General features: G+C 41.2%; 1 protein-coding gene across 5 annotated transcripts in view; it reads right to left on the bottom strand.

The window, feature by feature from the left end:
- rpap2 (RNA polymerase II associated protein 2) overlaps window positions 1–25683 on the bottom strand; it is a 114615-nt gene that overhangs the window by 70683 nt on the left and 18249 nt on the right. For all 5 annotated transcript variants that reach the window (XM_072273425.1, XM_072273428.1, XM_072273426.1 and 2 more), the window contains 6 exons: window positions 19080–19178; window positions 17298–17363; window positions 14654–14742; window positions 11960–11992; window positions 4951–5914; window positions 1200–1294 (listed from right to left, as the gene is read on the bottom strand). In XM_072273425.1, coding sequence (XP_072129526.1) covers window positions 1200–1294; window positions 4951–5914; window positions 11960–11992; window positions 14654–14742; window positions 17298–17363; window positions 19080–19178 — 1346 coding nt within the window. The remainder of the gene's footprint in view (window positions 1–1199; window positions 1295–4950; window positions 5915–11959; window positions 11993–14653; window positions 14743–17297; window positions 17364–19079; window positions 19179–25683) is intronic.

Genomic DNA, 25683 nt, shown 5'->3' with positions numbered 1-25683 from the left:
AGACGTGAGAGCACGGAGGAACATCTGGAAAACTTCTGAAATGCCCGCTTCGCTGCTGCTGCTACTGTGTGGTAACCGGAATCTCTGGAGCTGAAGGCCCCGAAATCCTCGGCTTTGCGTGTTTCAGCGGCCGGGGGGAGGTCGAAGGTGCTCAGCAGAGGATGGTGCTCAGGAGGCTGTATCGGAGGGGCTGGTTGGAAACTCGAAGTTTTCGGACGGATGGACTCAGTGTCGGCTGCTTCCAAGGCAACGGCAAGTTGACGGTGCCTGGAGGTTTATGGCAGGGAGTTTCTCCCTTTTGCCGCCTGCTATCGGGGACTTGGGAGTCGATCGACTTGGGGACTTTGAGACTATTTTTACCGTGCCCATGGTTTGTTCTTCATCAAATTATGGTATTGCTTTGCACTGCTGTAACTATATGTTATAATTATGTGGTTCCGTCAGTGTCAGTCTTTGGTTTGTCCTGTTTTCTGTGATATCACTCCGGAGAAACATTGTATCATTTGTTAATGCATGTATGCATTTCTAAATGACAAAAAAAAGAGGACTGAGTGTTCTCATAATCTAATCTATTATAATCTAATTGTGATCTGGCACCTTACTGTCGACCTGCACTGCATCTTCTCTGTAGTGTAACACTTTATTCTGCACTTGTTATTGTTTTACCTCATGCCACCTTAATGCACCATTGTAATCAATTGAATGGTGTGGATGGTATGAAAGTCAAGTTTTTCACTGTAACACACACAAAATGATGAAGGAATTCAACTGGCCAGGTAGCATCTATGGATTGGAATGAACAGTTCACATTTCAGGATAAGACCCATTGCTTTGGATTTCCAGCAACTACAGAATCACTGTACCTCGGTGCATGTGACAATTTGTCAAGCACAAACTAGGCTGAGCACCTACACCCCATCTGCCATGGCTTTCTGGAGCTCCCAGTTGCTAGTCTTGGATGGCAAATATGGACAGTAATCAATCTTGGCACTGCACATGACATCCACATACCATAAATACAAAAACGTAGTATAAACATAGTTTCTTTTGCCCTAACAAACCACAAGGATGACAGGATCTGAACATTAATTCTGAAGAAATATATAATTTTTATGTCTAGTTAGATGTGTTATAGAAATGAGAAAAAAAATCCAGATTCCAGGTGGATATTAATGAACATATGCTAACATAACACTTACACTTTTTTAAGTGCATCTAGAACAATGCGTTTGCGGATCTGGTTCCGTGCTTCAGAATCCACCAATGGAAGAACTGGCTCCTCCTCTCTACTTTCCTAAATTCCAAATAAAATGCATTTAAGTATCATTTAAGTTCAGAATTGTTCAATCTACAAACTGAGAAATATAATGGATTAATAAACTCTGTTTCTTGTGAAGCCTAGAAACAAATAAATGGCTAAAAGTAATCAATAAACTGATAGTATAGGAAGTAGAATGAAACTTTCCATAAACAGGAGAATGATGCCATTCAGAAACAGGCTTGGAATTTCAATTTAAAACTATGGTGAAATTAATTAACATACAATGTGTGCATTACTGGATTTTAAGAAAAGTCTTGTTTGAATATCCTTTTCATGACAAAAGTTTGTTTTTTAGAATAATTTTTAGGTATTGAAATAAGTAGCTTTATACTACAACATTATGAGCCAACAGCCATTCCAGCTTTTTGCCATGGGAGCACTTCACCTTTTCCACTGAGACAACTGGTTAAACAGCACTTGCTAAGCAAGAATAGCACTTAGAGACACAGAGCTGTACAGCATGGAAACAGGCTACTCCGCCCATCACATCTATGCACACCATTATGCCTTTCTACATCAATCCCACGTTTGCATTCATCCAATATCCCTCTAGGCTTTGCTCATTCAAGTACTTGTTCAAATGTCTCATTAAGTTGTCACTGCTCCTGCTTCTATCACCTCCTCTAGTAGCTCATTTCAGATACTGACTACTGATAATTACGTGAAAAAAAAACCCTTAGATCCTTTTACACCCAGGCTGCCTGCAGACAGAAAAGATAGCATTAAGCTGGAGTCTAGAACTAGTATAATAAATGAGTGGACCTTAGGGAGCAGCTTGCAATGAATCAGCAAACTCTGGTGCCATCTTGCATAGCAGAAAGACTTACAAGGGATCTGAGGGGGAAGTTTTTCCACACAGTTGGTGGGTATACAGAATAAGCTGCTTGAGGAAGTGGTAGAGATGCGTACAACTACAAAATTTAAAAGAATCTAAACTCCAGATACACAAGTGGACAGGAAAATTTTTTGAGGATATGGCCAAATGCAAGGAAATGGGACTAATTCAAGTAGATAACTTGGTTGGCATAGTTGAGTTGGACCATAGAGCCTGTATAACTCTATGACTTTGAAACTCCTCCCTCTCACCACTAGTTTTAGATATGGATACCATGGGAAATACACTCTGGTAATCTACTCCGTGCTTTTCCTCACTTTAAATACACCTACCATGTCACCTCTCAGCCTCCTTTGCTCCAGAGAAAACAGATCTATCTAATCTCTCCTAATGATTCAACCAACCAATCCAGACAATACCCTTGTAAATCTTTTTCGCACACTTTCTGGCTTAATCCCATCCTTCCTGTAACATGGTGTTCAGAACTCCAAGTGCAGCCTCAACTACATTCTGTATGACAGTAATATGATATTCCAATCCTTACACTAAAAGCCTTAAGCTAGTGTAGGTAGGAATGTGATACAGTATGCCTTCTTTGCTACCCTGTTGCCACCCTCAGGGAGCTATTACTTGTAACTCCTAGCACTCCTTAATTCAACAGCACTCACTGTGTATGTCCAACCCTGGCTTAACTTCCCAAAATGTATCTCTTCACTCTGTTCTGAGCTAAATTCTCTCTCCTATTTCTTTGCCCACTTTACAGTTGATGAATATCATATTGCAATCCTAGAAGACCTTCTTCACTGTTCACTAGACTACAAATTATGGTGTCATCAGCAAACTTACTAATCTTGTTACCTACAATCTAAGCTAAATCACTAACATATACAACAAATAACAGAGATCCCTGCAGCAACCCACTGGTCATTGGCCTTTAGTCTGAGAAACTTTCATCCACTACCGCCCTCTTTCTCCTACCAGACTCATTGGGCAAGCAGTTAATAGATTCACACATAAAAGTTGCTAGTGAATGCAGCAGGCCAGGCAGCACCTCTAGGAAGAGGTGCAGTCGACGTTTTGGGCTGAGACCCTTCATCAGGACTAACTGAAAGAAGAGCTAGTAAGAGATTTGAAAGTGGGAGGGGGAGGGGGAGATCCAAAATGATAGGAGAATACAGGAGGGGGAGGGATGGAGCAAAGAGCTGGACAGTTGATTGGCAAAAGGGATATGACAGGATCATGGGACAGGAGGCCTAGGGAGAAAGAAAGGGGGAGGGGGAAGCCCAGAGGATGGGCAGGGTGTATAGTGAGAAGGACAGAGGGAGAAAAAGGAGAGAGAGAAAAAGAATGTGTGTATATAAACAAGCCTACTGACTCTCACAGTTATCTGGGCTATTCCTCTTCTCACCCTGTCTCTTGCAAGATTGCCATCCCCTTCTTGCAATTCCTCCGTCTCCGCCGCATTTGCTCTCAGGATGAGGCTTTTCATTCCAGGACGAGGGAGATGTCCTCCTTTTTTAAAGAAAGGGGCTTCCCTTCCTCCACCATCTGCTCTCAAACGCATCTCCCCCATTCCACGCACATCTGCTCTCACTCCATCCTCCCGCCACCCCACTAGGAATAGGGTTCCCCTTGTCCTCACCTATCTGCAGGGATCGTTCCCTACGCGACTCCCTTGTCCATTCGTCCCCCCCATCCCTCCCCACCGATCTCCCTCCTGGCACTTATTCTTGTAAGCAGAACAAGTGCTACACATGCCCTTACACTTCCTCCCTCACTACCATTCAGGGCCCCAGACAGTCCTTCCAGGTGAGGCGACACTTCATCTGTGAGTCGGCTGGGGTGATATACTGCGTCCGGTGCTCCCGATTTGGCCTTCTATATATTGGCAAGACCCGACGCAGACTGGGAGGTCGTTTCGCTGAACACCTACACTCTGTCCGCGAGAGAAAGCAGGATCTCCCAGTGGCCACACATTTTAATTCCACGTCCCATTCCCATTCTGATATGTCTATCCACAGCCTCCTCTACTGTAAAGATGAAGCCACACTCAGGTTGGAGGAACAACACCTTATATTCCGCTGGGTAGCCTCCAACCTGATGGCATGAACATTGACTTCTCAAACTTCTGCTAATGCCCCACCTCCCCCTCATACCCCATCCGTTATTTATTTATTTATATACACACACATTCTTTTTCTCTCTCTCTTTTTTCTCCATCTGTCCCTCTCACTATACCCCTTGCCCATCCTCTGGGCTTTCCCCCCTTCCCCTTTCTTTCTCCCTAGGCCTCCTGTCCCATGATCTTCTCATATCCCTTTTGCCAATCACCTGTCCAGCTCTTGGCTCCATCCCTCCCCCTCCTGTATCCTCCTGTCATTTCCGATCTCCACCTCCTCCTCCCACTTTCAAATCTCTTACTAGCTCTTCTTTCAGTTAGTCCTAACGAAGGATCTCAGCCCGAAACGTCGACTGTACCTCTTCCTAGAGATGCTGCCCGGCCTGCTGTGTTCACCAGCAACTTTTTTGTGCGTTGCTTGAAATTCCAGCATCTGCAGATTTCCTCGTATTTGAGTTAATAGATTCAATGCCTTGTCAGTCATACACAGTACTGCAGAAAGGAACTTATGGTGGGGTGGTCACAAAATTAAAACATAAAATCCTCAACAAACCACTGTGCAGTGGAATCTGACAAAACTTTGAGTGTGGGTCATTTACTAGTACTGAGAATGATATTGGGTTCTTTCTATGATTTCCCCTGGAAGAGTATTAGTGTCAACAATGTACAACTTACGGCAGATGTGGATGGATAATGTTCTTCACTTTTGCCTTCAGTGTTGTCAGGCAAAACATACTGCCCTTTATAAAACTCTCTGACTTTCAGCTGAAGAAATTCAGATTCCTGCTTTAGTTGTTCAAAATTTGGTAATGGTCTAACAGTGGTCTCCGGCTCTTTCACCTGGACACCCGTGCTAATATTTTCATTAGGATCCGTGATTTCAACTACTTCCAGGCTATCCAAGTCATCTTCATCAAGTTGTTCTTGTGCGGTAGCATCAGATGATTGACGTGGCAAACTGCACTGTGTTCTTCTGTGTTTTAAGTTTGAACCATAAAGAAATCTTAACGTTTCTTCCGTATTCCATTCACTTAATGTTTGTCTTAGTGATTCTAGTACATTAGTTTCAACCCCTGAAGCAGATCTACACGAACTAACAAGGTTACATTGTTTTGATTTTGATATTAGGTTTCTCAGTGATGCAGCACCCTTCTTACTTAAACCTTGTGTTGTAAAATTACTTGTTGCAGGTTTGTCTTTATCCTTTAATCCACTTGAGGGAGTTGTTTGAGAGACATCTTGGTCCGCTGCTCGAGGAGCTTCTTCCTTTTGTGTAAAAGTCAACTGGTCAATTCCAACATCCTGGGATGATCTGGAACTGTATGTCTCAAAGTGATATTCCTTCAACTGTTGTGCAATGTTTTCTACCTCAAGATCAAGCTCTGTAAATTTTGGTGCTGATACTGAGTTTGTACTCATGCCTTGCTGCTTTTTTTTGAACTGTTTGTGCCCTGCAGATTTTAACTTGTACTTTTCTCCCATGAGGATAGTTGAAACAAATTCTTGATCAGAGCCACTGCTATCACTTTCATTTGAAGAGGAGCTAGAGACACGTCGATCATCCATAAAGGGAGGGTTATCAATATCCGAAATTCGGATATTTGAATTTTGAAATCTCACTTCTTCCCCAGCACTCCCTCTGCAAGATAAGAATATATAATAAAAATAAATAGATTTCAAATTTTCTTGGTATAATTTAGTAGCCAGATATTATAAAATTATAAATTTAATTTCTGTAATTCAGAAGCAGGAATATCTCAGAATGATACCTTACAATGGCACCTTAAGCCAGGGTTCCCAGCTTTTTTTACGCCGCGGATCAATACCATAAAGCAAGGGGTCCGTGAACTCTGGTTGAGGACCCCTGCCTTACACATATTCAAACTTCATTGTCCAGGTTTGTTTTCATTTTTTGATTAATGGAATTGATTGTTATGGGCAAGGACAGCATTCACTATCCATTCCTAATTGACTTTCAACTGAGGAGGCACAAGTTTCAAAATCCACTTTTTCTTAGAGCTCTCTCTGAATAGCTGCTGACATTTTGGAAGCTGCGGATAATTCATTGTCCATGATAACAAGAGAGAAGTGACAGGAACACTCCGAATAGACAAATGATGTAGATCTGCTGTACAGCTTGTAAACAAATAATACTTGTTTACAGTTGTCCGAGTTGAGTTGTAAGGCCACTATCCACAAAGAACAGCAGCCTGATGGTTTCCAACAACTTTTATTTATATTGTGCAAATAATGTTGTGAAACACCCCAAAATAGTGCAGAGGCACATTAACAGAATTTCATCCTCTGCTACAGAAGGACATATTAAGAGCAGATGTTAAATCACATGTGAAGTTGTAAAACACCACACTGTACATGGAAAGGGGAGAAGTAAGTGAAGAATAGCGTGTTTAAATTAAAGGATGGATGGGATAAATAGCGCAGGAAAGGAAAATGATATAACCATAGAACAATGTTCAACTGACACCATTATTAAAAAGGGAAATGGCAAAACAGAGAACGAGCACAGGAAGAAAGAATATATTCCATATGTACATAGGAGATTCTACAAATGCTGGAAATCCAGAGCAACAGGCACAATATGCTGGAGAAACTCAGGTCAGGCAGCATCTATGAAAATGAATAAACAATCGACATTTCGGGCCAAGATCCTTCATTAGTACTAGAAAGGAATGGGGAAGAAGCCAGAAGGTGATGGTGGGGGAGGGGAAGGAGTACGTTAGACTGTGTAGGCTTTGTCAAGTGCAGTGTTTCCTAATGAAGGCTCTTGGCCCAAAATGTCCATGGATATTTCATATGTGTTGCTTCTTCATTCAAAAAGTGAGGTAGAAAGCAGGAAATGAAAAGCCTATTAGCTTAACACCTTTTGTAGAGAAAATGTTAGAAGCTATTTTAAAAGATCTTATAGCAGGTCATTCAGATAAGATCTAGGTTTAATGAAAATGGAAACCAGGTGTAACTTGTGTGTAGCTCAATTGAAGAGGTAGTAGGTGCTATTGATAAAGAGGATCAAGTGGATGTACCATACATAGGTTTGCAGAAAGCAGTCGATAAGGTGCCAGTTCAAAGGTTACTGCAGAAAATAAAAGTTCCTGGTGCAGGGTATATCACTGGGTACTCTTAGCTGACTGGAGGGCCGTAAGATTAGCTTCATTTGTCACAGGTACATGTGTGGTGAAAAAGGCACGACAGCGCCTCTTTCACCTCAGACGGTTCAAGAAGTTTGGTATGGGTCCACAAATCCTGAGGGCTTTCTACAGGGGCACAATTGAGAGCTTCTTGACTGACTATATCACTGTCTGCTATGGGAGCTGTATTTCCCTCAATCTGTAGAGTGGTGTGGACAGCCCAGTGCATCTGTAGATGTGAACTTCCCACTATTCAGGATACTTACAGAGACACAGGTGTGTAAAAAGGGCCTGAAGGATCATTGAGGACCTGAGTCAGTCCAAACACAAACTGTTTCAGCTGCTACCATCCGGGAAAGGGTACCACAGCATAAAAGCCAGGACCAACAGGCTCTGGGACAGCTTCTTCAGCCAGGCCTTCAGATTGATTAATTCACACTGATACAATTGTATTTCTATGCTATATTGACTGTCCTGTTGTACATACTATTTATTACAAATTATTAAATTTAGACGGAGACGTAACAGAGATTTTTACTCCTCATGTATACGAAGGACGTACGGGGGGGGGGGGGTGATTGATAAGTTCGTGGCCTGGGTTAGACAGAGTCAATTTTAGAAAACCTAGCACATTTATTTTTCAACATAGTTCCCTCCTACATTTACACACTTAGTCCAGCAGTTGTGGAGCATATGGATCTTGGACCTCCAGAAAGTGTCCACAGCAGGGGTAATTGTTAAGTTCGTGACCTAAGGTAGAAGGAGATGAGTTATACAGCTCTCGTTACATGCACATGCAGGTCAGCTCTTTGAGTGATTATGCAGAAAGTTTGAAGTTAATAACTCATCGTCTTCCACCTTAGGCCACGAGCTTATCAATCACCCCTGCTGTGGACACTTTCTGGAGGTCCAAGTTCCGTATGCTCCACAACCGCTGGACTAAGTGTGTAAATGTAGGAGGGGACTACGTTGAAAAATAAATGTGCTAGGTTTTCTAAAATCAACTCATTCTACTTCAGTTCACGAACTTATCAATCACCTCTTGTAAGTAATAAAGTCAATTCAATTCAATAAACATTGATACATACAGTGAAATGCCTCATTTTGAGTCAACAATCAACACAGTCCGGGACACAGTCCCAAATGCCACCACACTTCCTGCGCCAACAAAGCATGCCCAGAACTCACTAACCTTAAACCTAACCTCATGTCTTTGGAATGTGGGAGGAAATCAAAGCTCACAGAGGAAACCCAAGCGATCACGAAGAAAATGTACAAACTTCTTACAGACAGCAGTGGAAATTGAACCCCAATCTGTGATCACTGGCACTGTGAAGTGCTGTGCTAACTGCTACACTGCTGTGTTGCCCTGTCATAAAGTGATACAGCATAGAAATAGGCCCCTCAGCCCATCATCTCCTTGACACTTCCTGCACATTTCTACACTAATCCCAGTTACCTGCATTAGTCCATAATTTTTTATGCCTTAGCATTTCTAGTGCCTGCCCAAGTACTTAAGTGAGACTATCTACTTTCACTGCCTCTTCAAGCAGCATGTTCCAGACTCCAACTGTGCTCTGTGTCGAAAAAAAAATCCCTTGGATTCCTTCCTACCTCTGAACTTAAACCTGCACCTTTTTGCCTTAGTAGTCCCCACCATGTGAAAAAGATTTTTACTACCTAGCCTGTCTACTCCTCTCATAATCTTATATACCCCTACCAGGTCTCCCTTCGCTCCCTCTGCTTCAAACTCACCCAGTGGAAGAAATGCAGATGCCAGAAATCCAAAACTAAAAGAGAAAATGCTATAAACATTTAGCAGGACAAGAAAACTGTCAATGCTTCAGATTGAGAACCTTCATTAGAATCAGAGAAAGTGACAAAGTATGTTTATGCTACAGAGAAGGAGAAAGTGGAATGAGAAGAAGAAATGTCTGTGACAGAGAGGAGATTAAAGATGTGGAAGTGCCAATCACTTAAAATAACTGGCAATTTAAAACAGAGGTGAGGAAAAAATAAAACTTAAAACAGGAAGATACAGCCACGTTTCTGGTCAGTGAGAGATAAAAAGAGTAGAGGTATAGAAGATTGCCTGGCTAACAGGAAACACTAGGTGTACATGGGTCTTTCTCCGGTTGGCAAGATGTAAAGAGTGGTGTGCCACAATCACGCATAACTAGGTCTCTACACCTTCCTATTATATAATAGAAGGCTCTGAATGAATGGAAGCTACATTTGTTGATGGAATATAATTAGGGAAAATATCCATTTTGGAATGAAAAATAAAATAAACATATTATCTATTGGTAAGAGATTACAAATCTCTAAGATGCAGAGGGATCAAATAGTCTTAAGTGTATAAATTATAAACAGCTCATATATAAGTGCAACAGGTGTGGGACTTGAGGACCAGAGTCATAGGGAAAGGTTGGACTGGTTGGGACTTTGTTCTGTGGAGCATCGGAGAATGAAGGGAGATTTGACAGAGGTATATAAAATTAAGAGTGGTGTAGACAGGATAAATGTAAGCAGGCTTCTTTCACTGAGATTGGGTGAGAATAGAACTAGAGGTCATGGGTTAAGGGTGATAGGTGAAATGTTTCAGAGGAACATGAGGTGGTGAAAGTGTAGAATGAGCTGCTAGCAACGGTGGTGGATACGAGTTTGACTTCAACATTTATCAGAAGTTTGGATAAGTACATGGATGGGAGAGGTATGGAGGACTATGGTTCAAGTAAAGGTTGATGGGACTAAGGAGAATAATAATTCAGCAAAGTCTAGATGGGCTGAAGGGCCTGTTTCTAGGCTGAAGTGCTGTATGACTCTAAGTAATTACAAAAGCTAAGAAATTGTTATTGTTTAATTCAAGGGGAACTAAATACAATTCAAAAAAATGCAGAGTGGTTATGTGTCAGTTATGAAGGGCACTGGCTAGGCCATGCCTGGAGTATCATGTAAAATATTGGTCTTGTTACTTAAGTAAAGGGGCAGTTCAGAGGTCCTTGAATGCACACATAGTCTTTTGAAGAAAGGTTGGACAGGCTAGACTTGCATCTGCTTGTGTTCAGAAGAATGAAGGGGCGAGTGGGCTTCATAGTAGCAAACAAGATTGGGATGGATATGGATAGGCAGGAAATGGGGAGATTTTCCTTTTTACATGAGAACTCAAAACTTGAGTTTTCACAGCACTAGCTTCCAGGTACATTCCTTTCAATGACATAATTGAATCAATGAAACTCAGTATTAATAAAAGAGTAAACAAGGCAACTAATTTGTAGCATTTGGTTTATTTCTAGCAGCCAAAGATAAGTTTCTACACCCTGTTTTAAAAATAAGAGCTTTCTGAATTTAAAGGAATTAATATCATTACATGAATGATAAGAATTACCAGCTGTTCTATATTTGCCTTTAATACTTCATGGGCCAGGACAACTAGACTCTGAAGGAAAAGAGTTAATAAAGGAAATCTAGAGTAATTAGATGAATTAAGAACCACCAAGATCTCGGAGTAGAAATATCTTTTGTTGCCACATCAGATGGTTTTTAACAATACTAGCTATTATAAGGTCAAAAGACAATAAGAATAGCATTAGGCCATTCATCACATCAAACCTGCTCTGCCATTCAATCACAGCTGATACATTATCCCTCTCAACCCCATTCTCCTGCCTCTCCACATCCACTCTATTTAGGCCTTTCATTCCTTTCCTAACAATCTATTCAACTGATATCACTGAATCAATGAATTGTACTGGTATGTACACTTAGACTAATTCTAGCAACCGAAGACTAATTTCAGGACTTTAAATGTATGAAGAAAGAGGAGAAAAGTGCAAGTTGATAATTGTATATCCCCCCCCCCACAAGACTGCCGTAGTTACACTTGAAGATTGTATTTGGCAGTCTTGGCCTAAGGAGCATCCACAGATGATGAAAGGCAGTATGCATATTTTAACTTAAAGAAACATTCCACAGGCTATATCACTTATTCAAAAAAGCTTTAAACAGTAAACAATTTAACAATAGAACTTATCTTACTTGTAACCAATGTGGAAATCTATCACCTTGCTCCTTACGTTTAACTGCATTAGCAGACAAATGCGCCACCCCATGGCCAATGTTTTTAAGCATCAACTTTCAAATCAAAATTCCCAAGTTTCTCTGCTCCAAATTCATGCCAGTAAATATGCTTTCTCTCTCATTTTCATTTACACACTGTATTAAAATGATAATATCAACCAGTATTGTCTTAATTAGAACTATCTTCAAAAGGACAGGTAATACAGACATAAAAACACAGATAAATAAAAACACTTAATATTAGGATAAATAAAATGAATCACCAATGCTATCATTATGTACTTTAGTTGCAGTCCCAGAAATGATTAACTAATATTGGTTGATGAATGATGTAGCTTTACCACTTTTGCATGAACAAGTTGAGGCAAATATATTCAATTATATTGAAACAATTAATTGTTAATACTAAATTCAAAGCAAAAACATTCTGTGTACTGAACATAAAATAAAATGCATACCTTTGCTCATTTAATAATCGACATGCCGGAACTCTACAATGGAAAAGAGAATTATTTTTCACACTTTGATAAAAAATATTTACTATTCAGGTTTTTATCCTATTTCTCACTTCAGCCACAATTGAGCTTTTTTAGAAGGGCAAACATGAGGAATTCTGCAGATGCTGGAAATTCAAGCAACACACATCAAAGTTGCTGATGAACGCAGCAGGCCAGGCAGCATCTCTGGGAAGAGGTACAGTCGATGTTTCAGGCTGAGACCCTTCGTCAGGACTAACTGAAGAAAGAGCTAGTAAGAGATTTAAAAAACTCTTAAAAGTTTTTAAAACTTTTTAAAATCTCTTACTAGCTGTTTCTTCAGTTAGTCCTGACGAAGGGTCTCGGCCTGAAACGTCCACTTTACCTCTTCCTAGAGATGCTCCCTGGCCTGCTGCGTTCACCAGCAACTTTGATGTGTGTTGCTTCTTTAGAAGGGGGCAGGAGGAGGGGCGGGCTGTAATTGTCCAAGCCAAGATTTACTTAGTTTGGATCAGATTTCAATCTGTATTCCAATGGAACAGATCAAATAAAATCCTCACAGCGTCATCCAATCAACATGCACAATATGTTGAAGGAACTCAGCAGGCCAGGCAGCATCTATGGAAAAGAGTAGAGTCAACATTTTGGGCCAAGATCCTGCATCAGGATGAAGGGTCCCAATGACGGGTCTCTGCCCAAGATGTTGACTGTACTCTTTTCCATAGACGCTGCCTGGCCTGCTGAGCATCATCCAATCACCCTCTTTCTTTCTTTTATTGAATATCTACACCGTATTACATTCACAACAACCTTTTTATAAAGATATTTTGTATCTCAACTTTAACTTGGTTATTTTTCCTTGTTAAAAGATATATCATTTTATAGTACAGTACAGAAACAGGCTCTTCAGCCAACAAAATGGTGCTGACCAGGAACTCAAAACAAACTAATCCCATTTGTTGGCACATGATCTACATTCCTCCATTTCCTGCACGGTTTTATGCCCGTCTAAACGCCTCCAACACTATCATTAGATATCATACAAGGATCCACCAACCAACCCACTACCCCTCCCCACAACAAGAAGTCTGTGTTGGAAAACTTACCTCGCACATTTCTTAAACTTCAAGCTCTGGCATGTAGAATTTCACATTTCAAATCCTGGGACAAACCTCCGATTATTTACCATAGCTATGCCTCTCATAATTTAATTTGCTTCTTTCAGGACATCCCTCAGACTCCAATACCGGAGAAAATGATCCAAGTTTGTGCAAACTCCCCTTAAAGTAATTACCTACTAATCTAGGCAACATCTTGGTGAACCTTTTCTGCACCCCCTCCAAAGCTTCCACATCTTTCCTGTAATGTGGCGAACAGCATTACACGTGATAGTCCAAATGTGGTCGAACCAAAGCTTTATAAGGCTACATCATGACTCGCCAAACTTTATAATCAAAGCCCCAAGCAATGATGGAAAACATGCTGTATGCCTTCATTACCAACCTATCTCTGGTGTTGCCATTTTCAGGCAGCACTGGACTTGCTACATCAACGCTCTTCTAATGGTTCTGCCATTTACTGCATACTTTCCCCTTATTTTTGACCTCCGAAAGTGCAACACCTCATACTTATCCAGATTGAACTCCATCTGCGATTTCTCCTCCCATATACCGCTTTATCCTTTGACAACTTTCTTTACCAACTCTGTCAATTTTTGAGTGGTCTACTAACTTACTAATCAGACTAGCTATTTTATCAGTGCCTTAAGTCAGAAAAACACCCCTCAGCCACTACACTCTGTCTTCTGTACCCAAGCCAATTTTGAATACAATCTAGCCAGTCATGTGGAACCCACATCTCTTAATCTTCTGGATCAGCCTACAAAGAGGGACCTTGTCAATGTACATAACATCTATTCCCTACTGTCACCAATCATTTTTTGTCACCTCCTCAAAAAAACTTTATCAAGTTCATAAAACATGTCTTGCCTCACATTAAGCCATACTGATGGTCAGTAATAAACCCACGCTTTACAAATGTGATTAAATCCTATCCCTAGGAACCCTCTCTAATAGTCTCCCTACTACTGATGTCAGGCTCACTGACCTATAATTTTTGGATTATCCTTAATGCCCTTCTAGGAACAATGCTGGCTTCTCTACAGTGCTCTGGAAAATTGCCCGTGTCAAGGCCTCAGATATCTCCTCTATTGCTGCTCTCAATAATCTGGGATAGATCCTATCAGACCTTGGGAAGGTATCTACCTTAATGTTCTTCAAAAAATCCAATAACTCCTCTTACTTGATATTACCATGGTCAAGAATATTGGCATTATCCTCCACATCATTCTCTTTGGTGAATGCCAAAGCAAATTACTCATGTAGTACCTCCCACTACTTAAGACTCCAGTTATAAATTTCCTCCCTTGTCCTTGAGTGGCCTTATCCTTTCCCTAGTACCCTGTTTTGCTTTTAATGTATGTATAAAATGCCTTGGGATTTTCTTTAATCCTATTCATCAAGGACACTTCATGGCTTCTTCTGGCCTTGCTAATCCCTTTGAAGTTCTTTCCTGCTTCATTATCATCCTTACTTCCTTAACAACTTATATTAAAATTGAAAGAAAATGAAATTATTACGGTAAATACAAATCAGAAATGTGGAATAAATACTTCACCTTTCTTGTTCACGTGACCACAGCGGATCATTTGGAATCTGAGCTTCCAAATACTTGGAAGCCTTGTAACAAAAATTGCTGCAAAAATGCTGTAAATATAATAAAATATCTCAGTATGAGTTTTAATGGAATTGACATTTACAGGGAACACGTTATAAGATACAGGAACAGAATTAGGCCATTTGGCCCATCTGCAATTTAAACATCTGAACTTCTAAATTCTTTAACGTTTTTCTCTGAAGAAAAGGAATATATGCAATGTTATACAATCCAATTGGCACTACATCTCAGTTTATACTTTGTCCTAGTTTGAACAGGTTCCTAAATTACGATGGTCATTGAGCCATCTTATTTAATAAACAGGAAGAACATTCTAGCCAAGGTCTTTGTTTTCACATGGCTAACTCATTTGCTTTTCTGATTGTTCAGAGACATATCAATCATCTTCAATAGTCAGTTTACTGGAGGTCAGTAAACAGCATCTCGTGACAACAAAAGAGGAATCTGGAACAAAAAAAGATTGCTTGAAGAACTCAGGAGGTCCAGCAGCAATGGTGAAACATATGTCAATGTTTCAGCTTTAGACACTGTATCAGGTAAAATGCATATGTCAATGTTTCAATTTTAGACACTGTATCAGGTAAAATGCGTATGTCAATGTTTCAGCTTTAGACACTGTATCAGGCAAAATGCATATGTCAATGTTTCAGCTTTAGACACTGCATCAGGTAAAACGCATATGTCAATGTTTCAGTTTTAGACACTGTATCAGGGCATCTGATGATAATTAAAAGGTCAATCAACTATATGAAAACGGATATAATATTGCATGATCTTTTCCTCCAGAATTCTCAACTTTGCATAAATAGACTGATGGGCTGAACCGTGTTAGCAACAGATAGCAGTTCAAAAAGGGACAGTCAAATTTCAGTTAATGAAATTGTCCTAACTCTGGACCCGTGTGCTAAGAAATGAGGGAATGTTAACTTTCACAGTGTGATTTTGGGACAGAATCTGTCCCCAAATTCACCACAAAGAAATACAGCAGTAGAGCTGTTCATGCTTGGGCTTGGCACAGAATCTGAAATTTTATTGACTTCATGATGGGATTTGTTGGGCATAGACAAATTACTTTTGTCTAACACACAACTTTTTAAAAGCAGTAAGTTATTTTACTTCAAGCAGGAATTCTGCAGATGCTGGAAATTCAAGCAACACACATCAAAGTTGCTGGTGAACGCAGCAGACCAGGCAGCATCTGTAGGAAGAGATGCAGTCGACGTTTCAGGCCTGACGAAGGGTCTCGGCCTGAAACGTCGACTGCACCTCTTCCTACAGATGCTGCCTGGCCTGCTGCATTCACCAGCAACTTTGATGTGTGTTGAAGTTATTTTACTTTATCTTAATGCTTTTAAAATGCTTAAGTGCTTTCAATTAACTTGATTTTTAAAAAATCATTTCAAATTTAATAAGCTTTTCACATGCTGAAACAATATAACTTGGAGGTTTAAAGTTCTGTCACCAGCTGTGAGGAATATTTTGGAGCTCGCACCCCTACACCTTTTTGCTTCCAGGCATTACCCAGACCCCACCAGTGGGCTCCAGCACGAGGAGCAGCAGCAAAAACCTTCCACATCTGGGACAGGTAAGTGGAGCAGGGAGGGACACGAGGCAATGGCTGGTGAGTCTGGATCAGCACGATCTGACCTAATGTCCCATTGGACACCGAAAATGAATTTAAAAGCAAAACATCCACTTAAGAAAATGTTGCAACATTTTCTTGAAATTGAATTGATCACGATATTCACTTAGTTGACTACGCCAATTCTACAACAGAAAAATTATGTTCCACTGATAGGCAATGCAACATTGCAGATCTCAAGGCAATCTTACATTAGAAATTGGCTCTCAGCTAACTGTGAGACCCAGGATAGTAGATAGCATAACAAGGCATAACTAACAAAAGTTTAATAAAAATGAACATACTCTGAGCAAATTTTAGAACTATCAATGCTAAGTTGAAATCCCATGATGGGAATTGTTTTTGAATTATATGCCCAGTAACAATAAGATTAAGAATAGCATTATTTTGACGTATACGTGACAAATATCGAAACAAAACAGTGAAATGCATCACTTGTGATGTGCTGGGGGCAGCCCGTAAATGTTGCCACGCCTCTGGTGCCACACAGCATGCCCACAACTCACTAACCCCAACCCATACATCTTCAGAATGTAGGAAGGAACAGGAGCACCTTGAGGCAATCCATGTAGTCGTGGGGAAAACATACAAATTCCTTACAGACAGCGATGGAATTGAATTCCGATCGCTGGTGCTGTAAAGCAATACGCTACGCTACCGGCTGCCCTTTATAAGATTTATTTAGCACTCCTGGACAACTGTTAACCTTTTGCTTTTGAAGCTACACCGATATTTATTAATGTCTAGTTGAGAAGTGGAGAACCAACTACTGTCTGGTTGAGAAGTATTGATATGCACATAGTGTAGGAAGGCTGTCATGAATCTAGAGTGAGGTGCAAACCCTATTATCATACTGAACCCACAGGATATGAGAGTGATCTTTTATTACAGTGAATATTTCAAAAACAACTAAACCAACTAAAGATAATTTGAAAATCTTGCCTTTCTTTCTGTAATATCATAAACTCGATTTGTTTTGGTAGATATTTTGTATTGCTGCTTAGGTACCTAGAATTATGTAAAAAAAAATATGTTAAAACAAGCAAGCTAGCTGATTAACAGAAATAAGATTCATTACATAGAGACCAATATCGTCATGGGATCAATGTAAACAGTTAACTGATTTGAGCCACAGGAGTACAGCAATTTCCCTTAAAAGCCCAAAGGGGAAAAGTGGGTATTGTGTTTCCTCTGAACTCTGAAAAATATTCCTGTTCTAACAAAGACAGTATCACTTCAGATGTCCTTAATCAAACAGTCTACTCATACTAACTATGGACTCCCTGCATATAGAACCACTACCCAGCTAGTTTAAGATGGTGCTGCTAAAGCACAGTGATGACTTGCTAGCTGCAAACAAAACTATGATCATACTTTTTCTTGGAAATGATTGCTACGATCAATAGCCTGTAACTTCCCTTTCAGAGTTGAGTTTTTGAACTGCCTTACGACCTGGCATTTTTGTGGTGTGAACTGAAGTCTCAAAGGTGCAGGATGGTGCGTAGGAACTAAATCGAGGCAGTGGAGCCTGGCTCTGAGAGCAGGGAATGAGCCGATGTTTGGCCATTGCTGGAGTGGACTTGGAGGCAATTCGAAGCAGCAGAATTGAGGTGAGGTGAGGTGAGGTGAGGTGAGGCAATGTCGAGGTGGTAGGGCCCAGCCTCAGAACAAGGACTGACATGCTGCTTGGCTGATTTAAGTACTGGACCATATTGGAAAGGCTGGGTACAGGCTGAATCAAACCAGCACAGCCCAGGCCAAAGAGCAAATCGAAACGGCGGGACCTGAGTCTGAGAGCGAGGAACAACCTGCTGTTTGGCCAATTTAAATGCCAGGTCAGGTGGGAAAGGTTGGGTACAGGCCAAATTGAGACAGCGGGGCCCGGACTCCGGGCCCGATAGTCTATCAAAGTGGCAGAGCATTAATGTAAGTATAGGAGGAACTGGGTAGACCCAGAGAAGCAGGTTACCTGAAGTTGGAGAATTCAACATTTATGTTGTAGAGTAGCCTGGTGGAATATGAGGTGTTGTTCCTGTAGTTTGCTTTTGGCCTCACCCTGGCAGTGGAGGAGACAGAGGACAGACAGGTTGGTGAGGGAGTTATGTTTGGGGTTTGCCGGTCCAATGATATCCTCTCTGAATTCAATAAGTTTCAAAAATCTGCAATCAATGACTCCACTACTTCTGCAGATGCTTTCATTGCCTCTAGGCCACTGGATCCAACTAGTTTATCTGTCTTTAGCTCCATTAGTTTTTCTAACTTGTCCTTTGTGCTAGGTATTGTCAAAGTTCTCCATGCCATTTGAAACTATCTATCAGATAATTGCTACAATTTACCAATAAGATCCGATAATGAAGGACAAAACCAAGCTACAAGGTCCATTATAATTTAACTATATTTGCCATATGGTCAAATTGCCTCCTGAGCTTTAAATTCCACTACTCATAAGAAAAAGAAATGGGAATCAGTCACTGGCCCTTCAAGCCTACTCTGTCATTAAAATAATAGCAGATCAATCTCATCTTCACCGTCCTGCAATATTTTAGTTGATTTCTCAATTCCCCTAGTTTTCAATTATATATTGATTTCTGTACTGAACATACACAACAATTGAGTATCCAATCCTCAATGACTGAGCATTCCTAAAATCCCCCACTAAAGCTGAACTTACTGAAATATAAACAACTTCCTGAATCTATTCAAAGGCAGATTAGACAGACTTACATTTCCAAGGACATTTTGACAAATTGGATAACCACACCGTTCGATGATGGAACGTTCTTCCACAAGATCTTGATAATGGGCAGCAGTAATAAACTTCATCTAAATTGAATCAGAAATCAGAATACACTGTGAAGGCTCAAGCAAGTTTCTAAATACACAATATATAAAAACTAACATTAATTATTCAACAAAAATTACAATGTTACTAAATGTCAGTTGGTAGCTACCCATTAGGAAAGTTAAACCCTAAGCTATAACCGCGTTAGGGAACTGGAGCAGGAGCTGGATGACCTCCGGATCATTCGGGAGTATGAGGAGTTTATAGATAGTAGCTTCAGGGAGGTAGTTACGCTAGAGGAGCAGCACACAGGTAATTGGGTTACCGTAAGGCGAGGGAAGGGGAAAGGGCAGGCAGAGCAGGGTTCCCCTGTGGCCATTCCCCTCAACAACAAGTATACTGATTTGGATACTGTTGGGGGGGGGGGGGGATGACTTACCTGGGACAAGCTGTGGCAACCGGATCTCTGGCACCGAGTCTGGTTCTGCAGTGCAGAAGGGAGAGTGGAAGAAGAAGGGAGCAGTAGTGATAGGGGACTTGATAGTTAGAGGTACAGAAATGAGGTTCTGTGGTCGTGACAGAGACTCCCGGATGGTTCATTGCCTCCCGGGTGCCAGTGTCAGGGATGTCTCTGACCGTGTGCACAGCATTCTGAAGTGGGAGGGTGATCAGCCAGATGCCATGGTACACATCGGTACCAATGACGCAGGAAGGAAGAGTGAGTATAGAGAGCTTGGTAGGAAGTTAAAAAGCAGGACCTCGAGGGTGGTAATCTCAGGATTGCTACAGGTGCCACATGCCAGTGAGGGTAGGAATAGGATGCTCTGGTGAATGAACACGTGGCTGAGGAACTGGTGTAGGGGGCAGGGTTTCAGATTTCAGGATCATTGGGACCTCTTCTGGGGCAGTTGGGACCTGTACAAGAGAAACTGGTTACACCTGAACTACAAGGGGACCAATATCCTTGCAGGGAGGTTTGTTAGTGCTATTAGGGAGGGCTTAAACTAGATTTTGAGGGGGATGGGAACCAGAGTGCCAGAGCAGATAGTGGAGTGGGGGTGAAGATAAATTATGTTAAAAGTTCATGTAAAGTCACAAATAGAAGGGTTGTGTGTGGTAGTTATAATCTTCTGAGGTGTGTCTATTTCAATGCAAGGAGTATTGTGGGGAAGGCAAACAAGCTGAGGGAGTGGATTGACACATGGAATTATGACATTATAGCCATTAGTGAAACTTGGCTACAGGAGGGGCAGGACTGGCAGCTTAATGTTCCAAGGTTCCAATGTTTCAGACGTGATAGAGGTAGAGGAGTGAATGGTGGGGGGGTGGCATTGCTAGTCAGGGAAAATGTTACAGCAGTGCTCAGGCAGGACAGATTAGAGGGCTTGTCTACCGAGGCCACTGGGGGGAGCTGAGAAACAGGAAAGGTATGACTACATTAATGGGGTTGTATTATAGACCACCTAAGAGTCAGTGAAAATTGGAGGAGCAAATCTGCAGAGGGATTGCAGACAACTGCAGGAAACATAAAGTTATGATCATAAGGGATTTTAATTTTCCACTTATTGATTGGGACTCCCATACTGTTAAAGGCCTAGACAGGTTAGAGTTTGTAAAATGTGTTCAGGAAAGTTTTCTAAATCAATATATAGAGGTACCAACTAGAGAGGATGCAATATTAGATCTCCTATTAGGGAACAAGTTAGGACAGGTGACGGAAGTGTGTGTAGGGAAACACTTTGGTTCCAGTGATCATAACACCATTACTTTCAACTTGATCATGGATAAAGATAGATCTGGTCCTCCGATTGAGGTTCTAAACTGGAAAAAGGCCAAATTTTAGAAATGAGAAAGGATCTAAAAAGCATGGATTGGGACAGGTTGTTCTCTGGCAAGGATGTGATTGGTAAGTGGGAGGCCTTCAAAGGAGAAATTTTGAGAGTGCAGAGTTTGTATGTTCCTGTCAGGATTAAAGGCAAAGTGAATAAGAATAAGGAACCTTGGTTCTCAAGGGATATTGGAACTCTGATAAAGAAGAAGAGAGAGATGTATAGCATGTATAGGAAACAGGGAGCAAATAAGGTGCTTGAGGAGTATAAAAAGTGCAAAAAAAACTTAAGAAAGAAATCAGGAGGGCTAAAAGAAGACATGAGGTTGCTTTGGCAGTCAAGGTGAAGGATAATCCAAAGAGCTTCTGCAGGTATATTAAGAGCAAAAGGATAGTAAGGGATAAAATTGGTCCTCTTGAAGATTAGAGTGGCCGGCTATGTATGGAACCAAAAGAAATGGGGGAGATCTTAAATGGGTTTTTTTGTGTTTGTATTTACTAAGGAAACTGGCATGGAGTCTATGGAAATAAGGCAAACAAGTAGTGAGGTCATGGAACCTATACAGATTGAAGAGGAGGAGGTGCTTGCTATCTTGAGGCAAATCAGAGTAGATAAATCCCCAGGACCTGACAGGGTATTCCCTCCAACCCTGAAGGAGACTAGTGTTGAAATTGCAGGGGCCCTGGCAGATATATTTAAAATATCAGTATCTACGGGTGAGGTGCCGGACGATTGGAGGATAGCTCATGTTGTTCTGTTGTTTAAAAAGGGCTCTAAAAGTAATCCAGGAAATCACAGGCCAGTGAGCTTGACGTTGGTAGTAGGTAAATTATTGGAAGGAGTACTAAGAGATAGGATCTACAAGTACTTGGATAGACAGGGACTTATTAGGGAGAGTCAACATGGCTTTGTGCGTGGTAGGTCATGTTTAACCAATCTATTAGAGTTTTTCGAGGAGGTTACCAGGAAAGTGGATGAGGGGAAGGCAGTGGATGTTGTCTACATAGACTTCAGTAAGGCCTTTGACAAGGTCCCACATGGGAGGTTAGTTAGGAAGATTCAGTCGCTAGGTATACATGGAGAGGTAGTAAATTGGATTAGACATTGGCTCAATGGAAGAAGCCAGAGAGTGGTAGTGGAGGATTGCTTGTCTGAGTGGAGGCCTGTGACTAGTGGTGTGCCACAGGGATCAGTGCTGGGTCCATTCTTATTTGTCATCTATATCAATGATCTGTATAATAATGTGGTAAATTGGATCAGCAAATTTGCTGATGATACAAAGATTGGAGGTGTAGTGGACAGTCAGGAAGGTTTTCAAAGCTTGCAGAGGGATTTGGACCAGCTGGAAAACTGGGCTGAAAAATGGCAGATAGAGTTTTATACAGACAAGTGTGAGGTATTGCACTTTGGAAGGACAAACCAAGGTAGAACATACAAGGTAAATGGTAGGGCACTGAGGAGTGCAGTAGAACAGAGGGATCTGGGAATACAGATACAAAATTCCCTAAAAGTGGCATCACGAGTAGATAGGGACTCAAAGAGAGCTTTTGGTACATTGGCCTTTATAAATCAAAGTATTGAGTATAAAAGCTGGAATGTTATGGTGAGGTTGTATAAGGCATTGGTGAGGCCGAATTTGGTGTATTGTGTGCAGTTTTGGTCACCAAGTTATAGGAAGGATATTAATAAGGTTGAAAGAGTGCAGAGAAGGTTTACAAGGATGTTGCCGGGACTTGAGAAACTGAGTTACATTGAAAGGTTGAATCGGTTAGGACTTCATTCCCTGGAGCGTAGAAGAATGAGGGGAGATTTGATAGAGTTATATAAAATTATGATGGGTATAGATAGAGTGAATGCAAGCAGGCTTTTTCCACTGAGGCTAGGGGAGAAAAAAACCAGAGGACATGGGTTAAGGGGGAAAAGTTTAAAGGAAACATTGGGGGGGGGGCTTCTTCACACAGAGAGTGATGGGAGTGTGGAAGGAGCTGCCAGATGAAGTGTTAAATGCGGGTTCACTTTTAACATTTAAGAAAAACTTGGACAGGTACATGGACGAGAGGTGTATGGAGGGATATGGTCCAGGATGCAGGTCAGTGGGACTAGGCAGAAAAATGGTTCAGCACAGCCAAGAAGGGCTAAAAGGCCTGCTTCTGTGCTGTACTGTTCTATGGTTCTATAAAAGCAAGATTGAAAGATGGTATTTGTTACATCATCATTACATTGTGACCTACACAATCAATAAGGGTTTTTTAACAGTTAAAAACAGATGATAACTAACATGTAGGCGTGGCAATGTTCAAAGTAAATTTATTATCAAAATATGTTTATGTCACCCATGAGATTCATTTTCTTGCAGGCATTTACAGTAGAACAAAGAAATACAACAGAATCAATGAGAAAAATAGATAGAAAGAATAACAATCAATGTGCAAAAGATAAGACAGTGCAAATACAAATAATAGTAATAATACATAAGTATATAAAAATATAGAGAACATAAGTTGTGGAGAATTTGAAAAAGAGTCCATAGGTAGTGGAATCAGTTCAATGTTGAAGTGAGTGAAGTTACCTATGCTGGTTCAGGAGCCTGATGAAATCTGCTTTTGGATCAACCCATGCTGGACTCATTAAAGGATATTAACTGCCTACAACTGAGATTAATCTGTTATGTCATACCAAGGAGGTATCCAACAAAGCCTGGTCTGCCTCAGGTGATATTGTGCAAAGGATCCATCCCCAGAACTGCCTGACAGTTGTCGATAGGTGGCAAAGCTGGGTGGTTGACCTCAGCCGGTGGTCAAAGCCTGAGAAACCTTTACTACTAAAAGATTTCTTAATATGCCCAACATTTACTTCCTGTAAATTTGTGACAGAGAGCACTTGGTAAATGCATTCCTTACACACACACACACAGCCTTGTTATTCTGCTGTGCACACAGTTTAATGTCTTCCCCAGTATATGCTCATTAGGGCTGATGTGCTCAGGTTGGCTTTATGATGCCTTTCCTGCCATACACAGTAGAGTATTCTATTGCTTTAGTAATGGGGATGTGTAAGTGTGTATATATTGTTTGTATTGTCACGCAGGTGAGAAACTGCTAGAAAGTTCAGCAGTCTAATGAACAAGGAGGCAATTAAAAGAAAGAGCGAGTACGGCGCGAGCTGAGACACGAGCTGGGAAGTCACCATGGTAACAGCTCAGAGCGGTTGAGCTGGAATTTTGGATGGATTATAAAAAGTTGATCCTTTGGTCTGACAACAGCAGAGGAGACACGACGTGAGAGAACTGGGGAAGCTACCCAAGAAACTACTGGTGGAGTTTAAGACCACCACGAGGGTGGAGGCCATGGACCGATTAATTTCGACCCACGATTACCAGTGTGGGTAAGAGCTTGCCTGTGGGGGTCTGCTGGTGGTGCCGTGGGTTAGTAGACCGTTCCCTAGAAGGGGTTCTGTCCATCTGTGTCTGTGTGGGAGTCACACGAAGTGACTCTGAAGACTTCGGAAGCAAGAACAACTAAAGCTGCCAACTTGAACATTAACTCTCACTCTCTCTCTCTCTCCATCAATTTAACTTGATGCAACACAAAGTGAACTGAACTGCTTAAACTTACCTGACACCATCAGACTGATATCTACCTCCTGGACTATTATTTTTGTATCCACACACACATTTACGGATATATATATATATATATATATATATTAGTTTATAACCTCCATTGTATTATTCGGTTTAATGATATTAATTTGTAGAAGTAATAAATATAGTCTTAATTTATAGTAAACCAGACTCCAGGTGTGTTCCATTTCTGCTGGTCCTTTTCAACTCGTGACAAAATTGGGGCCTGTGTCCAGGATCTGAACAAATTTGGTTGGAGCCAATTTTCGAAATTGTGTGGGGGCTTGTCTTGATTGGGAAAATCCCTTGTAATTAATCTGTGTGTGGAAACAGCAGAAATGGAGGCTAGTGAATTTATAGAGAACCCTACTCCGCTGTTTTTGAGGAGTGCCAGAAAGGAGGTACTATGTGACATTGCTAAGAAATGGCAACTTTCTGGAATACAGAAGAGTATGACGAAGGCAGGAATTCGGAGGAAAATATTGTGTTGGGAAAGTTATTTGAGGAGGAGTCGCTACAGGAGTTTCCGATAGGTGATGAGGAGACCCTGTTACGATTAGAACAATTAAGAATGGAGAGACTTAAGTTTGAGGCTGCAGAGGCAGAGAAACAGAGGGAGTTTGAGAGAGAGATGCGGCGTCAAGAAGGTCAAGTGTCAGGCCGGGGTGGCGAGAGGGGTGTATCAATTAATGTCAGTCAGGAAATTAAGTTGGTACCTCCGTTTGCTGAAGAAGACGTTGATAGGTACTTCCTACATTTTGAGAAAGTGGCTCAGAACAGGAAGTGGTTGAGGGAGGACTGGGCAGTATTGCTGCAAAGTGGGTTAAAAGGGAAGGCGCAGCAAGCATATTCTGCCTTATCTGTGACCGAGTCGACTATGATGACGTGAAGGAGGCTGTGCTTAAGGTCTATGAAATGGTGCCAGAAGCGTACCGACAGAAGTTTCGGGGTTTGAGGAAGTCTGGGAACCAGACATATGTAGAGTTTGCCCTTGAAAAGGAGAGGTACTTTGATCGGTGGTGTGCCCCAAAAGAGGTAGACAAGGACTACCACAAAGTGAGTCAGCTGATGCTGATTGAGGAATTTAAAGAGTGT

The sequence above is a fragment of the Mobula birostris genome, chromosome 12 (assembly GCF_030028105.1).
Source record: "Mobula birostris isolate sMobBir1 chromosome 12, sMobBir1.hap1, whole genome shotgun sequence".
Taxonomy (NCBI): Eukaryota; Metazoa; Chordata; class Chondrichthyes; order Myliobatiformes; family Myliobatidae; genus Mobula; species Mobula birostris.
The sequence above is the reverse complement of the archived record's forward strand: the minus strand, read 5'-3'. Positions and strand labels throughout refer to the sequence as shown.